The sequence below is a fragment of the Leucoraja erinacea genome, chromosome 3 (genome assembly GCF_028641065.1).
Source record: "Leucoraja erinacea ecotype New England chromosome 3, Leri_hhj_1, whole genome shotgun sequence".
Classification (NCBI taxonomy): domain Eukaryota; kingdom Metazoa; phylum Chordata; class Chondrichthyes; order Rajiformes; family Rajidae; genus Leucoraja; species Leucoraja erinaceus.
This window is the reverse complement of record NC_073379.1, coordinates 56,598,542-56,621,073: the sequence shown is the minus strand read 5'-3', so window position 1 is coordinate 56,621,073 and position 22,532 is coordinate 56,598,542. Positions and strand designations below refer to the sequence as shown.

Here is a 22,532-nt window from a genome sequence, read left to right as displayed (position 1 = left end):
TGGGGGAAGTCCAGAACCAGGGGCCACAGTTTAAGAATAAGAGGCAAGCCATTTAGAACGGAGACGAGGAAACACGTTTTCTCACAGTCAGTTGTGAGTCTGTGGAATTCTCTGCCTCAGAGGGCAGTGGATGCCGGTTGTCTGGATACTTTCAAGAGCTAGATTGGGCTCTTTATGATAGCGGAGTCAGTGGATATGGGGAGAAGGCAGGAACGGGGTACTGATTGGGGATGATCAGCCATGATCACATTGAATGGCGGTGCTGGCTCGAATGGCCGAATGGCCTACTCCTGCACCTATTGTCTATTGTCTATTAAACAAATATCTTAAGTGTTTATTCTTTCCTGCTTTATTTTCTATAATGAACACAGCATATAAACATATAACATATAACAATTACAGCACGGAAACAGGCCATCTCGACCCTTCTAGTCCGTGCCGAACACATAATCTCCCCTAGTCCCATATACCTGCGCTCAGACCATAACACTCCATTCCCTTCCCATCCATATAACTATCCAATTTATTTTTAAATGATAAAAACGAACCTGCCTCCACCACCTTCATTCCACACAGCTACCACTCTCTGAGTAAAGAAGTTCCCCCTCATGTTACCCCTAAACTTCAGTCCCTTAATTCTCAAGTCATGTCCCCTTGTTTGAATCTTCCCTACTCTCAATGGGAAAGCTTTTCCACGTCAACTCTGTCTATCCCTCTCATCATTAAAAAAAACCTCTATCAAGTCCCCCCTTAACCTTCTGCGCTCCAAAGAATAAAGCCCTAACTTGTTCAACCTTTCTCTGTAACTTAGTTGCTGAAACCCAGGCAACATTCTAGTAAATCTCCTCTGTACTCTCTCTATTTTGTTGACATCCTTCCTATAATTAGGCGACCAAAATTGTACACCATACTCCAGAATTGGCCTCACCAATGCCGTGTACAATTTTAACATTACATCCCAACTTCTATACTCAATGCTCTGATTTATAAAGGCCAGCACACCTAAAGCTTTCTTTACCACCCTATCTACATGAGATTCCACTTTCAGGGAACTGTGCACAGTTATTCCCAGATCCCTCTGTTCACCTACATTCTTCAATTCCCTACAATGTCTACAAAATGCACTGCAAAAATTCATCAAGGTTTTTTTTCAGTAAGACTTTAAGCAATAATGGGCCATTTTGCCTCTTATACCTGCTCTGGCATTCAATATAATCAAGTTTCATCTTTTATCTATCCCATCTCTTTCCACCAACCCAAATCCCTTGATTCTCTTGATGCCAAAAGTGCTTGCAATCTCTACTGATGAAAACAACAAAGCCAGGAGCCTATGCAAAGACCACTACATGCAAATGAATCATGTCTCCTGACATTGACATTCAAACTTAATTGCAACATTTGTTTCCTTAGATGTTATTTTCCCCATACAGGTTGTCTCAGTTAACAAAGGTGGCTTCCTACCATCACGTGCTCAGACAATTACAGCTGCCCGTATACCAAAAAGAATGAATAAACCAGAATTTGAAAAGTGATACTATTTTTCCAGTTTGGTTCCTTTCAAACCTTGACATAATTAGAATTCAAACAGCTGCAGTATGAAAAGCAGTATGAAGCCGAACAATATTAACTCGTGATCTCGACTTTCCAAATTGCTATTTGTCTCATCCCACTACAGTACCCCTCTGAGTTTTGGTGGGTGTACTAATTTGTCATTTTACACCATTCATTGCTATATTATATGTTTTGTTTTATTTTTTTTAAGTAAAATTGCACTAATAATTTTATAAATGTCCAGTGAATGATACTGTGAGGTATTGTGAGGAAGTATTTCATAAGAGCAGGTTTCCAACAGGCATTGCAATTTTGCCTTTAACTGTGCTGTGTGCAAAAACAACGTCACAGTGATTGACGGGAGAATCTAAGGCAATCGATTAGAACAAAACCTGCATTGTAAGGTTGTGAATGAAAAATTTTGCTGAAAGTGTATGGAATCTGTAAACAATGGCTGCATATTTTTTGAATATGGTGAGTTGACAAACTACTGCTGTAACAAATTTGATGGATGGGTGTGATGTTGTATTAATTGATAGTATTTTAAGCATGGCTTTACATTTATTTTTTAAATAATGCTCACATGCAATGAATACTTTTCTGGAAATTTTCCTTAAGTGTTCCTGTTACAAGAAATTAAAGCAAGTATTTATCTTATGTCATTTGGAAATTGATGGAAAATGAAATTAAAAACAAAAAGCCAGATTGGCTACATTGCTTTGTCGTATCACCTTTTTAAAAACATATGCAAAGGAAAATAAAATTATTTTTGTTCACCACTAGTTATATATGTAATAGTTAAAATTGGAATGTGTTTGGTACATTGTATCACTGTTTAAGCTGCCTACACCCTAATGGCTGAAGTATGTTCTGTTGCTGCATCAGAGTTTAAACAAGGCTATTAATCCAACTGACTGGTAGCTATTAATTTCTTTGTGCTTAACTACATGCTATTAATTATCCAGTTTCATATGCCATTACCTTGCAGCATTTTTGTTATTTTATATTTAGTCAGTTCCTATCACTGATTTTTGTCTACATTTTATCTCTGCTTCAGGGAGCCATTCCAGTTTTAAATATTTTCAGTTCTCTAGAAACTTCAACACTTTAATACAATAAGGAAAAGTAGTAAATACTAATGTTTTCATGATATTATAAGTTGTTTGTGAATTTTTTAAAGATGTAAGGCTCCTGATACGATACCAAGATTGAAATAGTAGAAATCCATGACCCGCCAAAACCTCAACCCATGATTTAGCAAATTTATCTTGTGTTACTTATTGTGCTATATAAACCACATGCTATTTAGTTCTGATTGAAATCCCCTGCCATTGCTAACTTGATTGATCGCTGCATTGTTTCTACAGTTAAATATAGTCTTATTGGAGATGAATTTGGGGACATTGAATAAGGGGAAGAAATTATCAGAAATGCCTTCTCTCAAACAGGGGGTATGGAGAGAAGGCAGGTACGGGATACTGAGTTGGATGATCAGCCATGATCATATTGAATGGTGGTGCAGGCTCGAAGGGCCGAATGGCCTACTCCTGCACCTATTTTCTATGTTTCTAAGTTTCTAAATAACATGTGCTGAAATTGTAAGTATTGTTAATTTTGGTGGGAGGATTGGGATCAGATGAATGTAATTTGAAGTAATATACTTGGATAGCTCCTTAAGCAAGATAGTGCTATGATAGTCCATGATACTCTTACTTGAAAAGGGCTCAACAGGCATGTCCTTTAATCTGGTCTATTGCATCTGGTGCTTGAGAAGTCCTCTCCTCTACGTTAGCAAAGCCCAGAGCAGACTGGGTGACGGTTTCAGTTTTCAATTGCATCTCATTTCCACTCCCCTTTCCATTCCAAAACTGACCTAACTATCCTTGGTCATCTCCACTGCCACAGTGAGGCTAAATGTGAACTTTAGGTTTGGGTTTATTAAGGTTGTGCACAGATGTACAGTGAAAAGCTTGTTTTGCATGCTATCAAATCAGATAATACGATCTATAAATACAATCAAGCCAAACTCGAGTTTAATGGGTAGAACGAAAGGAAAGAGAGTGCAAAATATAGTTCTCAGTATTATAGCACTACAGTTCCAAGAACAAACTCCAGTATCCAAAACGAGGTAGTAGAGAATTGGGCTGTACCCTCGCTTAGCTAGAAGAAAAACACCTTTGGTGCCTAAGACCCAATAGTATTTGTAAGTCGGGTAACCTCCTTCGGTGTACCTTTCCCACTTCCACCTGTCTCCTTACTCTCCACTCATCATTACCAAGACTCGTGATCTTGCTCCACCAGATTCCATCAGCCCATCACCGAATCGTCACCCATTCCTTCTATCCAGAGATGGTGTCTGTCCCACTGAGTAACTCCAGCATTTTGTGTCTACGGTGTAAACCAGCATCTGCAGTTCCTTCCTACTCCTTTTGGATATGTTACCAGGATTACTTGTTGTTGATTGGAACATCAAGGTTGTAAAACCATTTCTCTAAGCTGGTCACAACTTGAGTAGGTGTCATTGCTTACATTTGTTTTGTTGGCTCCTGCTTGCACCCTATTTCACCATTTCCACACACTTGCCACTCACCAGTTAACCTCCCATTCTGTTCCATGTCTTACTTGCTCCTTTCCTTTCCTCCAGCACTTTTCCTCCACAAGGTAGTAGCCTCGAATGTTCTATTTCTGCATTTGACAAATGCATTTCAAATTCTTTTGTGTATATTCTCGCTCTGTAACTGCTCACATTCATTCATTGACCAGTTTTCCTCGTCTGAAGCTAATCCCCATGGTCGCCCTGGTTATACCCTCTTGGAGACATCTCCAATCACACCCTTCCTGCAGTTTAACGAGTTTCTTTCATTTTCTTTCCATTTCTGACAAGAAGTCTTTGACATGACCTGTTATTTCAATAGCGGGTAGAGTAGAATTGTTTAGGGACACTCTGATGGAAGTGTGACAAGTAACAATATAAGGATTTTTATTGCATACTTGATGTTATGAGAATTACATTTGTTTCATGTCTCATAATTTAATATTTCCGTATGACATAGGAGATAATTCAGCCCTTCAAGTGTATGCCTACAATTCAATCAATCCCTTCCCCCGTTTATTTCCCTGTAACTTGTTCCCAGAAGAACATGAGGGAGAATGTATTTTTCTCCAATGCTTATCATGGATTAAAGCTGTGATGTATCATGAGGCAGACAAGCATGTGGTGTTTTTATGGATGCAAGTTTAAAAAAAAAGATTATCTTGTGCAGCTTCTGATCTTTTACTAGAACATATTATTAACCGGCTCACCATTCTGCAAGACCTGTGGTCAGGTTCTTAACGCATTTCTTCCATTTAGTATGTCCCTTGCATGTCTCTTGAACTAGAGATATTGGGAGGGTTTGGGAGAATGGAATAAGTGTTAGTGCTTCATCAATCATCTTGGTTTCCTGTCGGATGGGTCTTTGAAATACTTTCCAGTTAATCTATGCTATTGGAGATGGATCTCAGGTTGAAATTTGACTAACATGAGCACGAGTTCTAGTGTTTTAAATAAAGGGAGAATGTTACACTAGATTAATCACCAAAAGTTACTAAATTTGTATTGAAATTGGGAGTGTAATGTTCAAGATATCTACATTTTTAATTCCTCGATTGTCATTTAACTAATCAGCATCATCCTGCACTCTGCTGTCTTAACCTGCAAGCTCAAACTAGTTTTTTCTGCCCTTTGACTATAAACTGCTAGAATAATCTAATCCTTTGTTACATCATAATAACCTCTATCTCCCTCCTAAGTGGTAAGTTACCAGCACACACAATCTTTCTGCTTTCTCCAGCACAGCATCACAGTTCAACTTGGCTTGATTGGTATCTCTTTTTACATCGCTGCATGTATGTCCAAAGGAGTAAAGTATGTTAGTTGTTCTTAATGGTTGGATTTGGTTTGCTCAGACAGGATGTCGTACGATATGCGCAAAAAGAGCTGGGAACGCAATAAGGGTCATCAAACTGAAGGGCTGGTTCTTCTGCATGTTATTGCTAGAGGGGAGAAAAGATGCTGGATCTCACACAATTATATCCAGATATCCATATTGGTGACAAATTATTGTACATGTTAGCAAATACAAGTGTTGAGAAAGGTGTAGATCTCAAGGTTGTATTTCGTACATTGAGGATGAGTGACTATATTCCACATGCATATGTGAAGCGGTGGCTTATTGTTAATAGGATTTGAGTTAAAATAATGAACAGTTGGGAATGGAGAGATAAATGAGCCATTTCGTGTTTTTCTTTTCTTCAATGTTTTTAGTAACATGGTGAGTTTGTAAATATTTTACAAACAAAAACATCTGTACAAAAATTTGGAAATTTTTATTTGTTTAATGTGTTACTAAAGGATTGATTTGAAGTTACAATTCCTATGTTGGTGTATGCTTTGTTCTTGAGGATATCACTGGGATCAATTGTGTCACAACTAGCATATGGAACTATATAGCACTATTGTTTTGTTTTAATTTAGCTTCCATTTGTCTGCATGTGGATGTAACCAGGGAGCATCCATTTCTTCCACATTTCATTGTCCTCGTGCAGTGGTGATTGGCTGCTGCTTTAACTGCCGTGATCTTGAAGGAAAAGTACCACAAAGGATTTTGGGTAATTACAATACATTAACCCAGAAATGATGAAGAAAGAATTGTCTATATGAAAGTTAGGATGGAATGTGACGTTGGTAACAGGCTTCATTTAGTCTTAATGCTGTTGTGCTTCGCAGTGGTAGAAATCATAAGTTGCTGCCTGATTATAATGTCATAAGGAATAGGAGTAGAATTAGGCTATTCGGCCCATCAAGTCTACTCTGCCATTCAATCATGGCTGATCTATCTCTCCCTCCTAACGCCATTCAACTGCCGTCTCCCCATAACTCTGAAACCTGTATTAATCAAGAATCTATCTAGCAGCGGTTGAGTTGCTGCTTTCCAGCACCAGACACCTGGGTTAGATCCTAACTAAGGGTGCTGTCTGTACGGGGTTTGAACGTTCTCCCCGTGACCCCATGGGTTTTCTCTGGGTGCTCCGGTTTCCTCCCACACTTCAAAGACATACTGGTTTGTAGGTTAATTGGCTTCAGTAAAAATTGTAAATTGTCTCTAGTGTGTAGGATAGTGCTGATGTACGGGGATTGCTGATTGGCGTAGACTCGGTGGGCCAAGGGCCGGTTTCCGTGCTGTATCTCTAAACTAGACAAAATCACTAAAATACTGCATACAACTTTTTAGTCACTGTATTACAAAATGCGATAGAACAAATGTATCCTATGACTCGAGGATTCTGGTAGTTATGGAAGTGGTGTAATGGGGAAAAAATTGAATAAAGTTTTCTTTAAATGAAGGGGAGGTTTGTATACAAAATAAATTCCAAGATAAGGAGGGCACAATGCCTTATCAAAGATGAATGACAGATTTAAGTTAATAGAACAATTGGATGTGAGGAAAATGTATTTTATCCAAAGGGGCTCTGTAACTTGCTCCAGGAGAAAGTAGTTCAACTAGAAAACATTTGCTGCATTTTAGAAAATGTACTTGCCAAAACCTGGAAGGTAATGGATTGAGAAGTGGGATTAATCTGGATGGACTAAGTTGTATGCTTCAGTAATTTTTAACATTTCCAATAAATTAAAGAATTCTGAATGCCTGTCATTGAGTTGAGTAACTTAAATTTGTTGCAAAATTTGTTCACGAAGCCCATCAAGTCCATGCTGGCTTCTGGCAGAGCAATTTCATCTCCCCCTTTTCTTTTTCCCCTCTATCCCTGCAACTTTATCTAACTTATTTGCTCATTAATCCCTTAAAAATTTCCCACATACAGTGCATTCAGAAAGTATTCAGGCCCCTTCACTTTTTCCATATTTTGTAATGTTACAGCCTTATTTTAAAATGGATTAAATTCATTTTTTTTATCATCAATCTACACACAATACCCAAGAATGAAGAAGTGAAAACAGGTGTTTAGGAATTTTTGCCAAGTAATTGAAAAGAAATGACTGAAATATCACATTTACATAAATATTCAGACCCTTTGCTATGACACTCAAAATTGAGCTTGGGTTCATCCTGTTTCCATTGATTACCCTTGAGATGTTTCTACAACTTGATTGGAGTCCACCAGTGGTAAATTAAATTGTTTGGACATGATTTAGAAAGGTATACACCTGTCTATATAAGATCCCACAGTTGACAGTACATGTCAGAGCAAAAACCAAGCCATGAAGACAAAGGAATTGTCCGTAGACCTCCGAGACACAGATCTGGGGAAGATGATAGAACAATTTCTACAGCATTGCAGTTCCCGAAGAGCACAGTGGCCTCCGTCATTCTTAAATGGAAGAACCTTGGAACCACCAGGACTCTTCACAGAGCAGGCGGCCCGGCCAAACTGAGCAATCGGGGGAGAAGGGCCCTGATCAGATAGGTGACCAAGAACCTCTGTGGAGATGAGAGAACCTTCCAGAAGGACAACTATATTTGCAACACTCCACCAATCAGGCCTTTATGGTAGAGTGGCCAGATGGAAGCCACTCCTCAGTAAAAGGCACATGACAGCCCACTTGTAGTTTTCCAAAAGGCACCTAAAAGACTTAGACCACGAGAAACAAGTATCTCTGGTCTGATGCAACCAAGATTGAATTCTTTGGCCTGAATGCCAAGCATCACGTCTGGAGGAAACCAGACACCATTTATCACGGTGAAGCATGGTGGGGCCGCGGCAGGAACTGGGAGACTAGTCAGGAATGAGGGAAAGATGAACGGAGTAAAGTACAGAGAGATTCTTGATGAAAACCTGCTCCAGAGCATTCTGGATCTCAGACTGGGGCAGAGGTTCACCTTCCAACAGGACAACGACCCACGTCTGGAGTGTGGCAGCGCCTAACGGCAGCGGCTCGACTGCAGTCCGTCTGTCTTTTTTTAATTTTTTGGCCCGTTAGATATGTTTTTGGTTTTAATTTTATTATTTTTTAGCTGTGTTTATTGTGGGGGGTGGGGGGGTGGGTGAAACCCGTTAGTCTCTTCCCGGCACGGGGACCCGACTTTTTCCCTGTCGGGTCCCCAATGTCGTTGGGCCTAACATCGTGGAGCCAGTGGCGGCCTCCAGTCGGGACCAACCTGAGGGCTCCAGTCGCGGAGCCTGCGGACCTGCCATCGCGGAGCTGGCCATTTCCGGAGCGGGCAGAGCTGTGGTGGCGCGCGGCTGTGACCCGACTTCGGAGCTTTGGTGGCTCCGGCCACAGGCCCGGTGGACGTCGGGAGCTTGCAGGTCCCTGGTGGGAGACAGCTTTTTGGAGCTCCCGCAACGGCAACTTCTCCCGCCAGAATCGTGCGGTGAAATGACTCGGAGCGGGGCCTAACATCGCCCTGCGCGGCTTAAACGGCCGCGGGATTTACCATCGCCCGCTGGGGGCTTTAACGTCGGGAGCCCCAGTCGCCTCAAAGTTGCAGTTGGACTGCTGGACCGCGGGAGGAGAACAAAGGGAAGAGATAAGCCTTCCATCACAGTGAGGAGGTGTTGGAGATCCACTGTGATGGATGTTTATGTAAACTGTGTTAAGTGTGGGTCTTAGGATTTTTTTGTAATGTTAAGACTGTAGGAATTACATTTCGTTAAAAACAAAGTTGTTTGAATGCAATAAAATGCATTCTATTCTATTCTATTCTAAGCACACAACCAAGACAATGCAGGAGTGGCTTCGTAACAAATCTGTGAATGTCCCTGAGTGGCCTGGACTTGAACCCGATCGAACATCTCTGGGTGGACCTGAAAAAAGCTGTGCATCGATGTGCACCCCATTCAACCTGACGGAGCTTGAGAGGATCTGCAGAGAAGAATGGAAGAAATTACCCAAATACAGACGTGCCAAGCTCGTAGTGTCATACCCAAGAAGACTTGAGGCTGTAATCACTGCCAAAGGTGCCTCAACAAAGTACTGAGTAAAGGGTCTGAATACTTATGTAAATGTGATATTTCAGTTATTTATTTTTAATTACTTTGCAATCATTTCTAAACACCTGTTTTCACATTTTTATTATGGGGTATTCTGTGTAGATTGATGATAAAAAAAAAAGAATTGAATCCACTTTAGAATACGGCTGTAACTTAACAAAATGTGGAAAAAATGAAGGGGTCTGAATACTTTCTGAATGCAGTGGCAAACCAATTTACTTACACATCTTTGGAATGTAGAAGAAACCAAAGTGCAGATCAGAAACCCAGGTAGTCACTGTTATAATGTGCAAACTCCATGCAGACTAAACTTGACATCAGAATTGAAGCCTGGGTTTCTGTAACTGTGCAGTCGCATTAATTGATGATTTGGTTTAGTTCGTTGTCTTGGTGACAAAATATCATCGCAGTTTGCATACTGGGCCTGCACTTCAGCCTTTAGCACCGAGACCGCCAGGGAGGATGTGAGGATTTTATTTGTTGATTTTAGCTCTGCATTCAACACCATTGTGCCAGAGCTACTACACTCCAAACTTTCCAAGTTGACTGTGCCTGAACCCCTCTCGGTGGATCACCAGCTTCCTGACAGACACAAAGCAACATGTAAGGCTGGGAAAACACATCTCGGATCCGCAAACCATCAGCATAGGAGCACCGCAAGGCTGTGTACTCTCCCCTGTCAAGCTTCTCAAGTTTGTGGATGACACAACCCTGATTGGATTGATCCAGGATGGGGAGGAATCTGCCGACATACACAGCTGGCGTCCTGGTGCCATCGCAACCACCTGGAGCTCAATGCTCTTAAGACAGTGGAGTTGATTGTAGACTTTAGGAGAGCTCTCACTCCACTCACCATCAACAACACCACAGTCACATCTGTGGAGTATTTTTAAGTTCCTGGGAACCATCATCTCCAAGGACCTTAAATGGGGGGCCACCATCGTCTCCACAATCAAAAAGGCACAACAGAGGATGTACTTCCTGCGGCAGCTGAGGAAGCACAATCTGCACGAGCAATTATGGTCCAATTCTATACGGCCATCGTAGAGACTCCTCACCTTCTCCATCAGGCACGACATCCGGAGGCTGCAGCGAATCGGCCGGTCAGCTGAGAAAGTTATTGGCTGCAACCTTCCCTCCATTGACAAACTATACACTGCAAGGGCCAGGAAGCGAGCGGGTAAGATCATCACTGACCCCTCTCACGTTGGCCACAAACTCTTTGAATCACTTCCCTCTGGAAGGCGACTCCAGACTGTCAAAGCTGCCACAGCCAGACATAAAATCAATTTTTTTCCACGAGTAGTAGCTCTACCCAATAACCAAAACTCTGTAGCCTCTGTTTGCTCTGGTATTTTATTTAATTCACATGTTTAATCGATAATGTTTTAATATTAATGTTTAATGTGTCATTCCTGACTGTCACTGTATGGCATGTTGTCACTTGCGGGCAGAGCACCAAGGCAAATTCCTTGTATGTGAATATACTTGGCCAATAAACCTATTCATTCATTCATACAGAGAAAACTTTATTTTATGTGCTACCCTGGCAAAATATTCCATACATGAGTATATCATATAGGGCAAAAGAGAAAAGGAAACAGTGCAAAATATAATGTCACATCAACTGAGAAAGTGCAGATCTGATATCAGCAGGAAATAAACTGTTCTTTAATCTGGTGGTATGTTATCAGGCTTTTGTGTCTCCTCCCCAATGGGAGAGGGGAGGAGAGAATAATGGGTGTGAGTGGTCTTTGACAATAAAGGCTGCTTTTCTGAGGCAGCGTGAAGTATAGATGGAATTGATGCAAGAAAGGTTGGTTCACGTGAAGGACTGGGCTGTCACTCTCCTCGCCACTCTCCTCAATTTCTTTCATCTTAGGCAGAGCAGTTACCACATGAATCTGTGGTGCATCAGGTTTGGATGTTGGCTGTGGTATTTCTGTGGAAATTGATAAGAGTCATGAAAGACATGCTGAATTTCCTTAACCTTGTGATGAAATAGAGGCTAGACAAAATTGCTGGAGAAATTCAGTGGGTACGACAGCATCTATGGAGCGAAGGAAATGGGCAACATTTCGGGCAGAAACGTTGCCTATTTCCTTCGCTCCATAGATGCTGCCGTACCCGCTGAGTTTCTCCAGCAATTTTGTCTACCTTCGATTTTCCAGCATCTGCAGTTCCTTCTTGAACAGATGAAATAGAGGCGTTGTTGTGCCTTTTTGGCGCATGTCAATGATCAAGTTGTTGGTGATATTTACATCTAGGAACTTGATGCTCTCAACTGTCTCCATTGATACAGACTGGGGTATATACTCCACCCTGCTTTCTGAAGTTGAGGACCAGCTCCTTTGTTTTGCTGACATATTAAGCTTTCAGTCTTCTTCCTAGACTCCATTTTGTTATTGTTTGATAGTCCACGACATTGGTGTCATCTGCAAGCATGTAAATGGAGTTGGAGCAGAACATGATTGTGCAGTCATGAGTATATAGGGGAATTTAGTAAGAGGCTAAGAACACAGCCTTGCAGGGCAACAGTATTGAAAATTATTGTAAAGGATATTTTGTCACCTATCCTTATCCTTATCTTCACAAGTTGTAGGAGTAGAATTAGGCCACTCGATCCATTGAGTCTACTCTGTCATTCAATCATGGCTGATCTATGCCTCTTAATCCCATTTTCCTGCCTTCTCCTCATAACCCCTGACAACCATTCTAATCAGGAATTTGTCCCTCTCTGCCTTAAGAATATATACTGATGGCCTCCACTGCCCTTTGTGACAATGAGTTCCACTGATTAACTACCCTCTGACTAAAGAAGTTCCTTCTCACCTCCTTTCTAAAAGAGTGCCCTTTATTTCTGAGGCTATGACCTCTGGTCCTCGACTCTCCCACCAGTGGAAACACCCTTTCCACATCCACTCTATGCCTTTAATTATTCTGTAAGTTTCAATGAGGTCCCCCTCAACCTAAACTCCAGCGAGTAGAGGCCCAGTGCCGTCATGTGCTCATCATGTGTTAACCTCATTACTGGAATTATTCTTGTAAACCTCCTCTGGACCCTCTCCAGAGCCAGCACATCCTTCCTCAGATATGGGGCCCAAATTTGCTCACAGTATTCCAAATGCGGCCTGACTAGCACCTTATAGAGTCTTTTGGTCAGGAAGCCAAGGATCCGGATGCAGTGGGGGATGTTGTATCTTGATCCAGAAGTTTGGAGATTAGTTTAGTTGGAACTGTGTTGAAGGCAGAGCTGTAGTCAATAAATAGGAGTATGGTGCAGATAATCTATTAGCCAAATGTTCCAGGATGAGTGTGGGACCAGGAAGATTGTGCCAGTTGTTGTAGTAGTAGGTGAATTGGAGTGGATCAAGGGTGCCTGGGAGGTGAAAATGATTTGCACTATGACAATCCACTCACAGCACTTCATGATGATGGATGTCAGAGCCACTGGTTGGCCGTCATAAAGGCAACAGGATATTTATGGTGGTCATAATGCAAGTGGGAACCTCTGAATAGAGTAGGAAAATGTTAAAGTTATCTGCGAATAGTCCTGACAGCTGGTCTGTGCAAGTTCTGATGACGATGCTGAGGACTCCGTCCAAGTTGGTTCCTTTCCATGGGCTCATCTCAGAAAGACTGTAATGGTGACTGGATATAAGTCTGCGTGGTTAGTCTGGGAATCTAGCCTTGTCTGGAATTGTCTTTGGGCTTTGCGAAGTTCATACCAAGATTTCCTGTACATATGTGGTTACCTGACTTGAAATCCATGCCCGAGTGAAGACCAAGTCAAAGAGGTTCAAGGTTCATACATGGTGTCAGGTTTGGGAATGCTTAATTTGGCTTATTTGGCATGTAGTCCTTCTCACTCTGAAGTCTGTGGTGGCAGTAACGTACTAATTTAGGTTGGCTGCTGAGTCTTTGAATGTGAACCAGTCCACCAAAGCAAAAACAGTCAGGTAGGAGCTCGTCTCTTTCCTCAGACCAGTATTGTATGACTTTCTATGCTAGATAATTGCACTTGAATTTCTGCTTGTGAGCAGGGAGTAGGAGCACAGTATTGTGGTCAGATTTTCCAAAATGCAGGCAGAGGAATACAGCAGGAGGCAACTTCAGTCATTGTGTGGAAACGAGCCCTTCAGCCCAACTTGCCCACACCTACCAACCTGTCCCATCTACACTAGTCTCACTTGTCTACGTTTGCGTTGCCTATCGATTGGAATTTTGGCAGAGGGGATTTAATCTGTGGAATTGAGTGACACCATTAACATTTCTGTTTGGATGTATCAATGCGTTAGTCTCCTCTCTGTTGCTATTCACCTTTATTCTATTTTTTTTTCATTTTTCTGGTGTTTATTTTTGATACTCAGTTAGCGATTTATGATTTTTTTCAAAAACATTTTTTGAAATTTCCATTGAAGCTGACAAAGTGGGGAACTAAAGACATCAAGATTTTCAAATCTCTCTGAAAATAAATGTAAAACTATTTTAAGGCTATCTTCAGAACGAAACACTGCCAGAAACTAATTATTCATATTATTAAATAATTATTTAATAATTATCAAATAATTATTCAATTATTTGAGCTGTTATAGTTGTAGCATAAAATGTCAAGACTTCTCCAAAGAATGTGTAACTCTGTCAATCCACTTTTCAAATGAGCTATTCCCTTTATCGTAGTCTGCTGGTCATTGATGATCAGAGAGTAAACAGTGATGATCATTTTGGTAAAAAGTGAAGTTGTGTGTGAAAACAGATGATTTCCTGAAAGATAACACCTCTTTTCCCCCTCCCCCAACAAATTGGATTTTTCCAGTCTTGTGTGTTTTAATGAAAAAAAATAGGCCTGCGGATTGGTAGGTATTTAACCTGGTATCGATGCTCATGCAGGATTTATTAAGTTTGTCAGGCAAGAAAGTGTTCTTATCTTTGGGCGTCCTTTTCGATTTTGTTTTGCGGTCCTTTTGAAAAATGATTCCCCCCTAGAGTAAAGATAGAACTTCAGTCAAACTTTGAGTGTTTTTTTGGTAGTTTCAAAATTTACCTCAATATCAATGTTTTATTTGTGTGTGGGGGGTGGGGGGGGGGGGGGGGGGGATTGATGGAAACTTTTCCCAGTCACTTACCTCGACGGAGATGCGATTTTTTTTCTGTGTCGCATCTCCGTCCCCCAGCAGCCTACAACATGGAGTGGTGCGGCCTTTTCTGGAGATCGGCACGGAGCTTCAAGCGGTGGGTGCGGGGTGGACTTACTATCGCGGAGCCCGAGATCTTTTGCCAAGGATCACCAGTGTTGGAGCTTCGACTGCAGGGCCTGTGGACTTTAACACTGTGAAGCAGCGGTCTTGGGTAAGAAGCAGTTGACTCGGGAGCTCCATGCGTCTTGAGCGATGTGTTCCGATCCGTCCCGTCGCCGGAGTTTCGATCATCCCGACAAGAGGGCTTGAACAGCGGACCATCGGCAACGGCAAGTGCGGAGGGTTCAAGGCCCGACCACGGGTGAACAAAGGAGGAAGATGACTGAACTTTATTGCCTTCCATCACAGTGAGGAGTGTTGATTCCACTGTGGTGGATGTTTATGTTAAACTTTATTTTATGTGCTGTGTGTATTTTTGCTTTTTTACTTAGCATGGTAATTCAAATTTCACTATACCTTAATTGGTACATGCGACAAATAGAATCTTGAATGTTTTACTATGACACTTGACAAGTGTTTATTTTGACTGAGTCTCCTAACTGTAGATCCCAGAGATGGGACACACTATGTGGAAAAGTATTTGTCTTGTAGTTTTAATCTTGTGTGGCCATCTTTAGTGCTGAATTTCTTGATGTATGAGTATTTTAACTTTTAATTTGCTATTGCCTAATTTGGCACAAAAGCTTAAGGTATTTCCTTTACGATAAATTATATGAAATTATAACTTGTTAGTAGGTTAGCTTTGAGCTAATTGTGAATTGTTGGCTTTCCATTTGCTTACTGCATTGGAATAGTAAATTATAGGATATGGTAATAACCAAGAGAGAGTTAGATCCAGTTCTTCGGGCTAAAGCAATCAAGGGATATGGGGGAAAAGCAGGAGCGGGGTACTGATTTTGTATGATCAGCCATGATCATATTGAATGGTGGTGCTGGCTTGAAGGGTCGAATGGCCTACTCCTGCACCTATTTTCTATGTTTCTAAGACAATATTTGGCACTCCTATAATATCTTGAACTACATAAGCATGTATGCCAACACCTGTGTCATGCAAGCTTTGTTTTGTAATCCTACAACAGCCTATTGCTCATAAATGGGAGATTGTGATCATGATCTGCTCATTACCATAGCACATGATGCACTTTCCTACTGAGCCATTAAAGCTCCTCACAAGGAGAGTTTCATCATTTACTAATCACCTTCATATTGGCTTTTTCAGGAAAAAAAAAGCTCATTTGAATCAGTTAAGTCAGCTTGTATGTGTTAAGTGTAATTGTTAACACTATCTGAGAGCTTGGACACAAGGCACAAGATCAGTATAATTGGTCTTTTTGCATGCAGGTGTTTATTTCAAACACTATCTGCATTTTTTAAATCAAAGCTTAGTTTAAATATGTTGTTCAATTGTTTATCTTTGAGAAGCATTTATCAGTTGTTACTGTTGCTATGCTGAGAGCGGATTAATTGTTAATCTTAATTTTTTTTTTTATGAAGTAAATGCCTCAAGATAAATCGTTACAATTTTTTTTTGTTTAGGTTGAAAAGTCGGCACCTAGTGGTGTGGCAGAATTGCTGCTTTATCCTCCAAGAAGTGGCCAACATCAAAGGAACCTGATTTTCAACCAGAAATCAATTGACAAGAAACAGGAACCATCATTTACTAATAAAACCGTAGCTCAAGAAAGAAAACCGATTGCAGCTAAAAGCTTAGTTTCAAAGAACATAGAAATAAAACAAAAAATCACTGAGCTATTGCAAAGATATAGCAGTGGGCTCTGGGCTAAAGCACTTCCAAAGATATTTGAAGAGGCATATAAGATGCAGTTCCCTCAGAATATTTTGGATGATCTTGATTGCTTGTCTGACATTTGCACTGTGGATTATGCAGTGTCGGGTGATCGCAAAAAGGCAATTCTCTATGCAAAAATTAAAAGTGATGAGCAAAATGATAAACCCAAAGAAACATTTTCTCCTGTGACACCCACTGCACTGGTGAAACCAGAACCAAACAAAGTCATTGAGGATCACATTGATGTGGGACTTCGTTCAAACAAAAACTCTTCGAATACTGACCAACTGACATTAACTGAAAATGAAACAACTCCAATTGCTGAGGAATTTACAAAAAGTTGTTCAATGCAGCCTACTCCACCTGCACTTAACATTCCAGCAGAGCAATTCCCGTCTGTATTGGTAGTTGAGCTTCATAACACCGAAGCTGTTATCAGGTGAGTCAGCATTAAAACATTTTTTTTTACTATTGGAAGGAGAGTTTCACACAGGTAATTGTGCTTTCAAACTACAAATTGGATATAACACGATTGATGAATTAGGAAACATTTGTATTGTGGGCTGAATTGGTTATAACGCGATTAAAATGCTGAAAATTGACAAGCAAGAAAAACATTATGTGGGGGTGGGGGGGGGTTGTTTCTATGCAACCTCTCCACAATAATCTGACTCTAATGTCTACCAAGAACTTAGTTTGTCAGTTTTGCTGCAGGTGGCCATTGAAATGAACAAGCAATTGCTTCTATTGATACTGGAAATCAGGCACTTCAGCCAAACTTGCCCATGCCAACCAAATGCCCGTCTACACTAGCCCCATCCGCCTGTGTTTTGCCCATATCCCTCTAAATCTTACCTATCTATGTACCTGTTCAAATGTCTTTTAAATGTTCCCCGGACATTGTTGGCCGGTGTGGGCGAGTTGGGCCGAAGGGCCTGTTTCCACACTGTATGACTCTAAATGTTGTTATAGTACCTGCCTCAACTAACTCCTGGTAGCTCATTCCGTAAACCCATCACCCACAGTGTGGAAAAGATTTCCCCTTGGGTTCCCATTGGACTCTAAAAGATACTTAAGACACTTGGCATGTTTAAACTTTGATTAGGCAGTGTTTGTGAACCTTAATTTTAAAGATTTGTTTAATGTCACGTTTCAGTATGAAATAAAGAAAAAATACTTGGATAGTTTCTACTAAAATGCATTTAGAATTTATGACATAGTATTGTCTCTTAGTTTGCACTCCTTGATTTGTCTAGGGCCTTAGTGTAGTATTGATAGTTACTACACTCCTTTTTGCCTTCAGTATAACTGCTCAACCATCGCGTTAGGCTTTAACATATTACAGCACTGTTTCGCAGGACCAACAGGTGTCTAGTTAACAGTTACTATTGCTGCAGTTACTCAACGAATATTTTTTACATTGGTCTGATGTTAAAATGATGCCCATCTGTATGTTCTGTTAGATTAAGTCCAGTCATTATAGTGAAGAACAGGAAAATTATCCACAGTGACAAGACCAATATATATTTTTCACTCGGTGTTATTCTTGTTCTTGCGTTTGAGTCAGCAGAAGTCCGCAGCAGGGTGATGCCGTCCGATTCGACAACTTTGGAAAATAATAAAGCAACCATTGAAGTCTAGAAATGTAATTTTAATTTTGCATGGAGAATTTCTGTCTTTTTTTGACAGTATCAATTAGTAAACTTCAAAAAAGTAATATGTAAAGTTACATTTTCTTTCCTCCACAACTGCCTCAATCCTGGTTATTTAGGTAGGGATAGGAATATTTTATTGTCACATACGACTAGGCACAGTGAGATTCTTTACTTGCATACATAATGTATACAAATAGCAGCCACCTATGGCACTGACAAAGTTCTAAAGCATGCCGGCTCCCCCTTTCGTTCCCCCATCCCCCACCCCCAACAGTTCCCCCACACCGGGTTCCCACTGACTTTTGTCCCCCCACCCCCGTTGTCCTCCCCCACCTCCCTCACGGCGGTTTCCCCCCCCCCCCCCCCCCCCCCCCCCCCATGCTGGGTCCTCCATTGTTCTTTTCCCTCCCCCTTCATGACATTCCCACAATGCCGGGTCCTCCATTGTACATCCCCCTCCCCCCATCACGGCAGTCCCACCACGCCGGGTCCTCCATTGTTCTTCCCCTCCCCCCTTAACGGCGGTCCCACCATGCCGGATCCTCCATTGTTCCCCTCCCCCTTCCCCCCCTCGCTCTCATCGACCTGTGAGACTTCACCACCAACGAGGCCCCAGCGTCGAGTGGCTTCACCGCTGCTGAGGCCTCACCGCTGTTGACGCCCCACTTCTCGCCTCCATGGTGCCGTCATAGTCATTTAGTCATAGATATAGTGAATAAACCGGCCCTTTGAACCCACTATATACATCGACCATCAATCATTTGCAGGAATCAATTTTTTTCCCCTCATATTTTCATCAACTGTTTCCAGATTCTACTGTCCACCTACACTCTTGGGCAATTTATAGTGGCCTATTAAACTACCGTATGTCTTTATGATGTGGAAGCAAACTGAAAAACTTAGAGGAAATCCTCATGGTCTCAGGGAGAATGTACAAATTTCACACAATATGCACCAGAGGTCAGGACTAACTCAGATCTCTGGCTCTGCAATCAGTGGCTTTACTAACAGTACAGTTGTTCCCACACAACATTTAAGTATGTTTTATAATGTTCAACATTTCCAAATGAAGCTTTCTTCCAGCTTAGTAAATGCTTTCCGCACACTTGTGCTATCTACTCTTTTCATGAACCCTTTTCCAATGTTTTATTTCTAATTTTCCTACAGCAAATTGTTACCACAATGATCTGTTGTTTCGGGTAGTCTTATCTATGTCAACGTCCACATTACGTACTGTATTTATTCTCAAGGGCATGGTAACCAAATTCAATTGTGTCCATCTTGCGTATTTCCAGCAATGGGGCTTGATTTAGGAGGAAGAATCTTCACTAATCTTCCCCACTAGTCCAACATTTTAGAAGATTTTAGAATTTTAGAAGAAAACCAGCATGTGGCTTGCACAATAGTCCCTTGCTCCTCCAAGGTATCTTAATTCTATTCCACTGGAAATTTGATTGAGGCAAAGCAGTCTGTTTAATTTTTGAACTGTGGAAGTCCTCATTCTCATATTTATCACCTCTGGATTTGACATTTTAAAATGTTCTTCTGGAAAATTGCTAACCTTGCACATAACACCTTCCCTCCTCTGCCCTCCTAATGAAAACGGAAATCCAAGCCAATACAGTGGAGGACAGTTGTCTGAAATTAGCATCTTCTAGAAGATACATTAAGTGTGGCTCAGAGCACATAATACCGCATCCGGTAGGCGGCGCGGCTCTGGCCAGCAGCGGCCTCTGCAGCCTGTCCGCGTTTTTATTATTTTTGTCTTGTGTTTTTTATGTAGTGTTTGTTATTTTTATGTTGGGGTGTGTGTGTGTGGGGGGGGGGGGGTGGGGTGGGAGGGGGGGGGGGGGAAACTTTTTGAATCTCTCCCTGCACTGGAGACCCGACCTTTTCTCGTCGGGTCTCAGTCGTCGTTGAGGCCGCAACGAGGAGCGGCCTCCAACGGGAAGAAGCCGGGGACTCTGGTGCCGACTCACCGTTGCCGTCGCGGAGCTGGCCGAGTCCGGAGCGGTGGAGGAGCGCGCTGCTGCTGCTGATGCTGTTGCTGCTGCTGCTGCTGCTGCTGCTGCTGCTGCTGCTGCTGCTGCTGCTGCTGCCGGAGAGTCGGAGGCTCTCTACAGGTCTGTGGACGACGGCACCGGGAGCCCGCGGGTCCCTGGAGGGAGACCGCTTTTCGGGGCTTCTGCGGCGGCGACTTCTCCCGCCCGAGTTGCGGGGTCGAAGAGCTCCTGGAGCGGGGCCTGACACCACTGCCCCGCGCGGCTGGAATGGCCGCGGACTCTGCGAGCGCACACCGGGGGCTCCAACATCAAGACCCGATGTGCGACCTCGCACCACCCGGCGTGGCTTTAATGGCCGCGGGACAATCGCCATCGCCAGCCGGGGGCTATGACTTTGACTCTGTCATCGGGGGGGGGGGAGAGTGCAGTGGAGAGAGAAGTTTATTTGGCCTTCCATCACAGCTATGTGATGGATGTTTATGTTAAATGTAATTATGTTGTGTCTGGGGTCTATTTGTGTGTAATGTATGGCTGCAGAAACGGCATTTCGTTTGGACCTCCAGGGGTCCAAATGACAATTAAATTGACTCTTGATTGACTCTTGATCTTGATTGAGCAACACAAAATTCCTTGATAGAAAGTAGTATCGGGAGTACATGGAATCATAGAATGGTTACGGTAGGAAAGGGAGCCATACAGCCCAAGGAGTCTATGTCAGCTTTGGAAGAGTACTCTAGCTGTTCCAGTTCCCCCACAAGTACTTTCCTTTTTACTTGCTTAGTCAACACCCTTTTAAAATGCTACAATTGAACCCACCTCCTGCTATTCGCATTCCAATTCCTGGATAAAATAACATAAAGTTGTCATGTACTTCCTCAGCCATGCCTTCAACCTCCATAGATGGATTTCTTTTTTTGTTGCCAATCAGCTCCATTGTTCCTCTTCCTACACTTTTTTAACTTGCATTCCTTTAGAATATTTTGGGATTCTAGTTTGTTTACTGCCAGTCTTTGCTCATTCTCACCTTGCCTCATGTTTTTTCTTAATATTCTGTAATCAGCTTGCTTGCTTGTTTTAACAGCCTGGTATCTGCCGTACTTTTTTCTCTGCTCTAATTTGTATATGTTTTGGCATATAATGTGCTCAATCATTAATCCCTGTATGATCCCTCATGGCAATGTACTAGTTTGTAGCTGAGATTTACATTTAGTTTCATTATTGTCCTGTGTGCAGAGAAAAACGTTGTATTGCATACTATCCAATCAGAGCAGATCAGTTCATACTAAACATAAATACAATCAAGTTAAACACAGGAAGTGGAATGAAGGAGAAGATACGAAGTGCTGAAGGTATTTCTCAGCATTGTAGCACATCAGAGCTCTCAAGCAATAGGTGGATACAGGTGAGGAAGACATTGATAAACAAAAAATGGTCAGGTGGAGGAAAGACGATAGTTCACAGCATTGTAACGCATCAGTTCCATGGGCAAAGTCCAATGTCCTCAATGAGGTAGAGCTCAAGCTTGTTGGCTCAGTGTGAATTATTACCTTATTCCTTGTGGTATAACAACAAAGGCAGTTCACAAGGAAGTTTGAGGGCTCCGCTGTCTTAATTTTTCCTCGTATATCTATATACTTTTAAAACTGTTTGTGTGTGTTTGTTTGTGGGTGTATGTCAGATTAAATTTTCAGATTAGATTTTTGGCCCTTGATTCCTTGGTCCGCCAAAACCACAAGCAAAAACTACGAGATTTTTTCCATTTCGCCAGCGATTTCACTTTTACATTCGCATATCCACTCCTCATTAAATTTTGTTGTTTTTATGTACACATTTTTAATAAAATCCTTCCTCTTTCCCCCCCCCACCCACTCACTCATTGTTTCGCCTCCTGCTGGCCAGCCACCATAACGGCTGCTGCCGCCTGCCTCTCCTCCAAAAACGACATTTTTCACATTTTGTTAGCGATTTTCACTGCTGCCGCCCGGTTCTCCTCCACTGCACTTGGTCTAGTATATCTATGTAACTAAAAGTCTCATCATGACCACTTCCTGTCTGTGCTGTATATTGATTTTAGAAAAAATGCTGCCCTATATCGCTATGATTTTTGGCCATCTTACTCACATTCCTCCTCCACTGAGATATCCCTGAGGATTTTTCCGCTCGATAAAAAAATAAAAAAGTTATGAGTGTTTAAAAAATCTTGAGATCAGCTGATTGGTCCTCTCGTCCGTCAATCACCATGATGAAGGTAACGCTCCTTCCAGGGGTGGGGGGGGGGCAGGACTGTAAAACCCCAGATGCTTGGACGTAAGTCAGTCACTCTGGAAGATCGTGACGGAGAGGC

The 22,532-nt window shown here is 41.9% G+C and overlaps 1 protein-coding gene across 2 annotated transcripts in view; it reads left to right on the top strand.

The window, feature by feature from the left end:
• Positions 1-22,532, top strand: part of LOC129695629 (tudor domain-containing protein 7-like) — a 119,320-nt gene that overhangs the window by 56,621 nt on the left and 40,167 nt on the right. For both annotated transcript variants that reach the window (XM_055632756.1, XM_055632757.1), the window contains exon 7: positions 16,278-16,969. In XM_055632756.1, the coding sequence (XP_055488731.1) occupies positions 16,278-16,969 (692 nt within the window). The remainder of the gene's footprint in view (positions 1-16,277; positions 16,970-22,532) is intronic.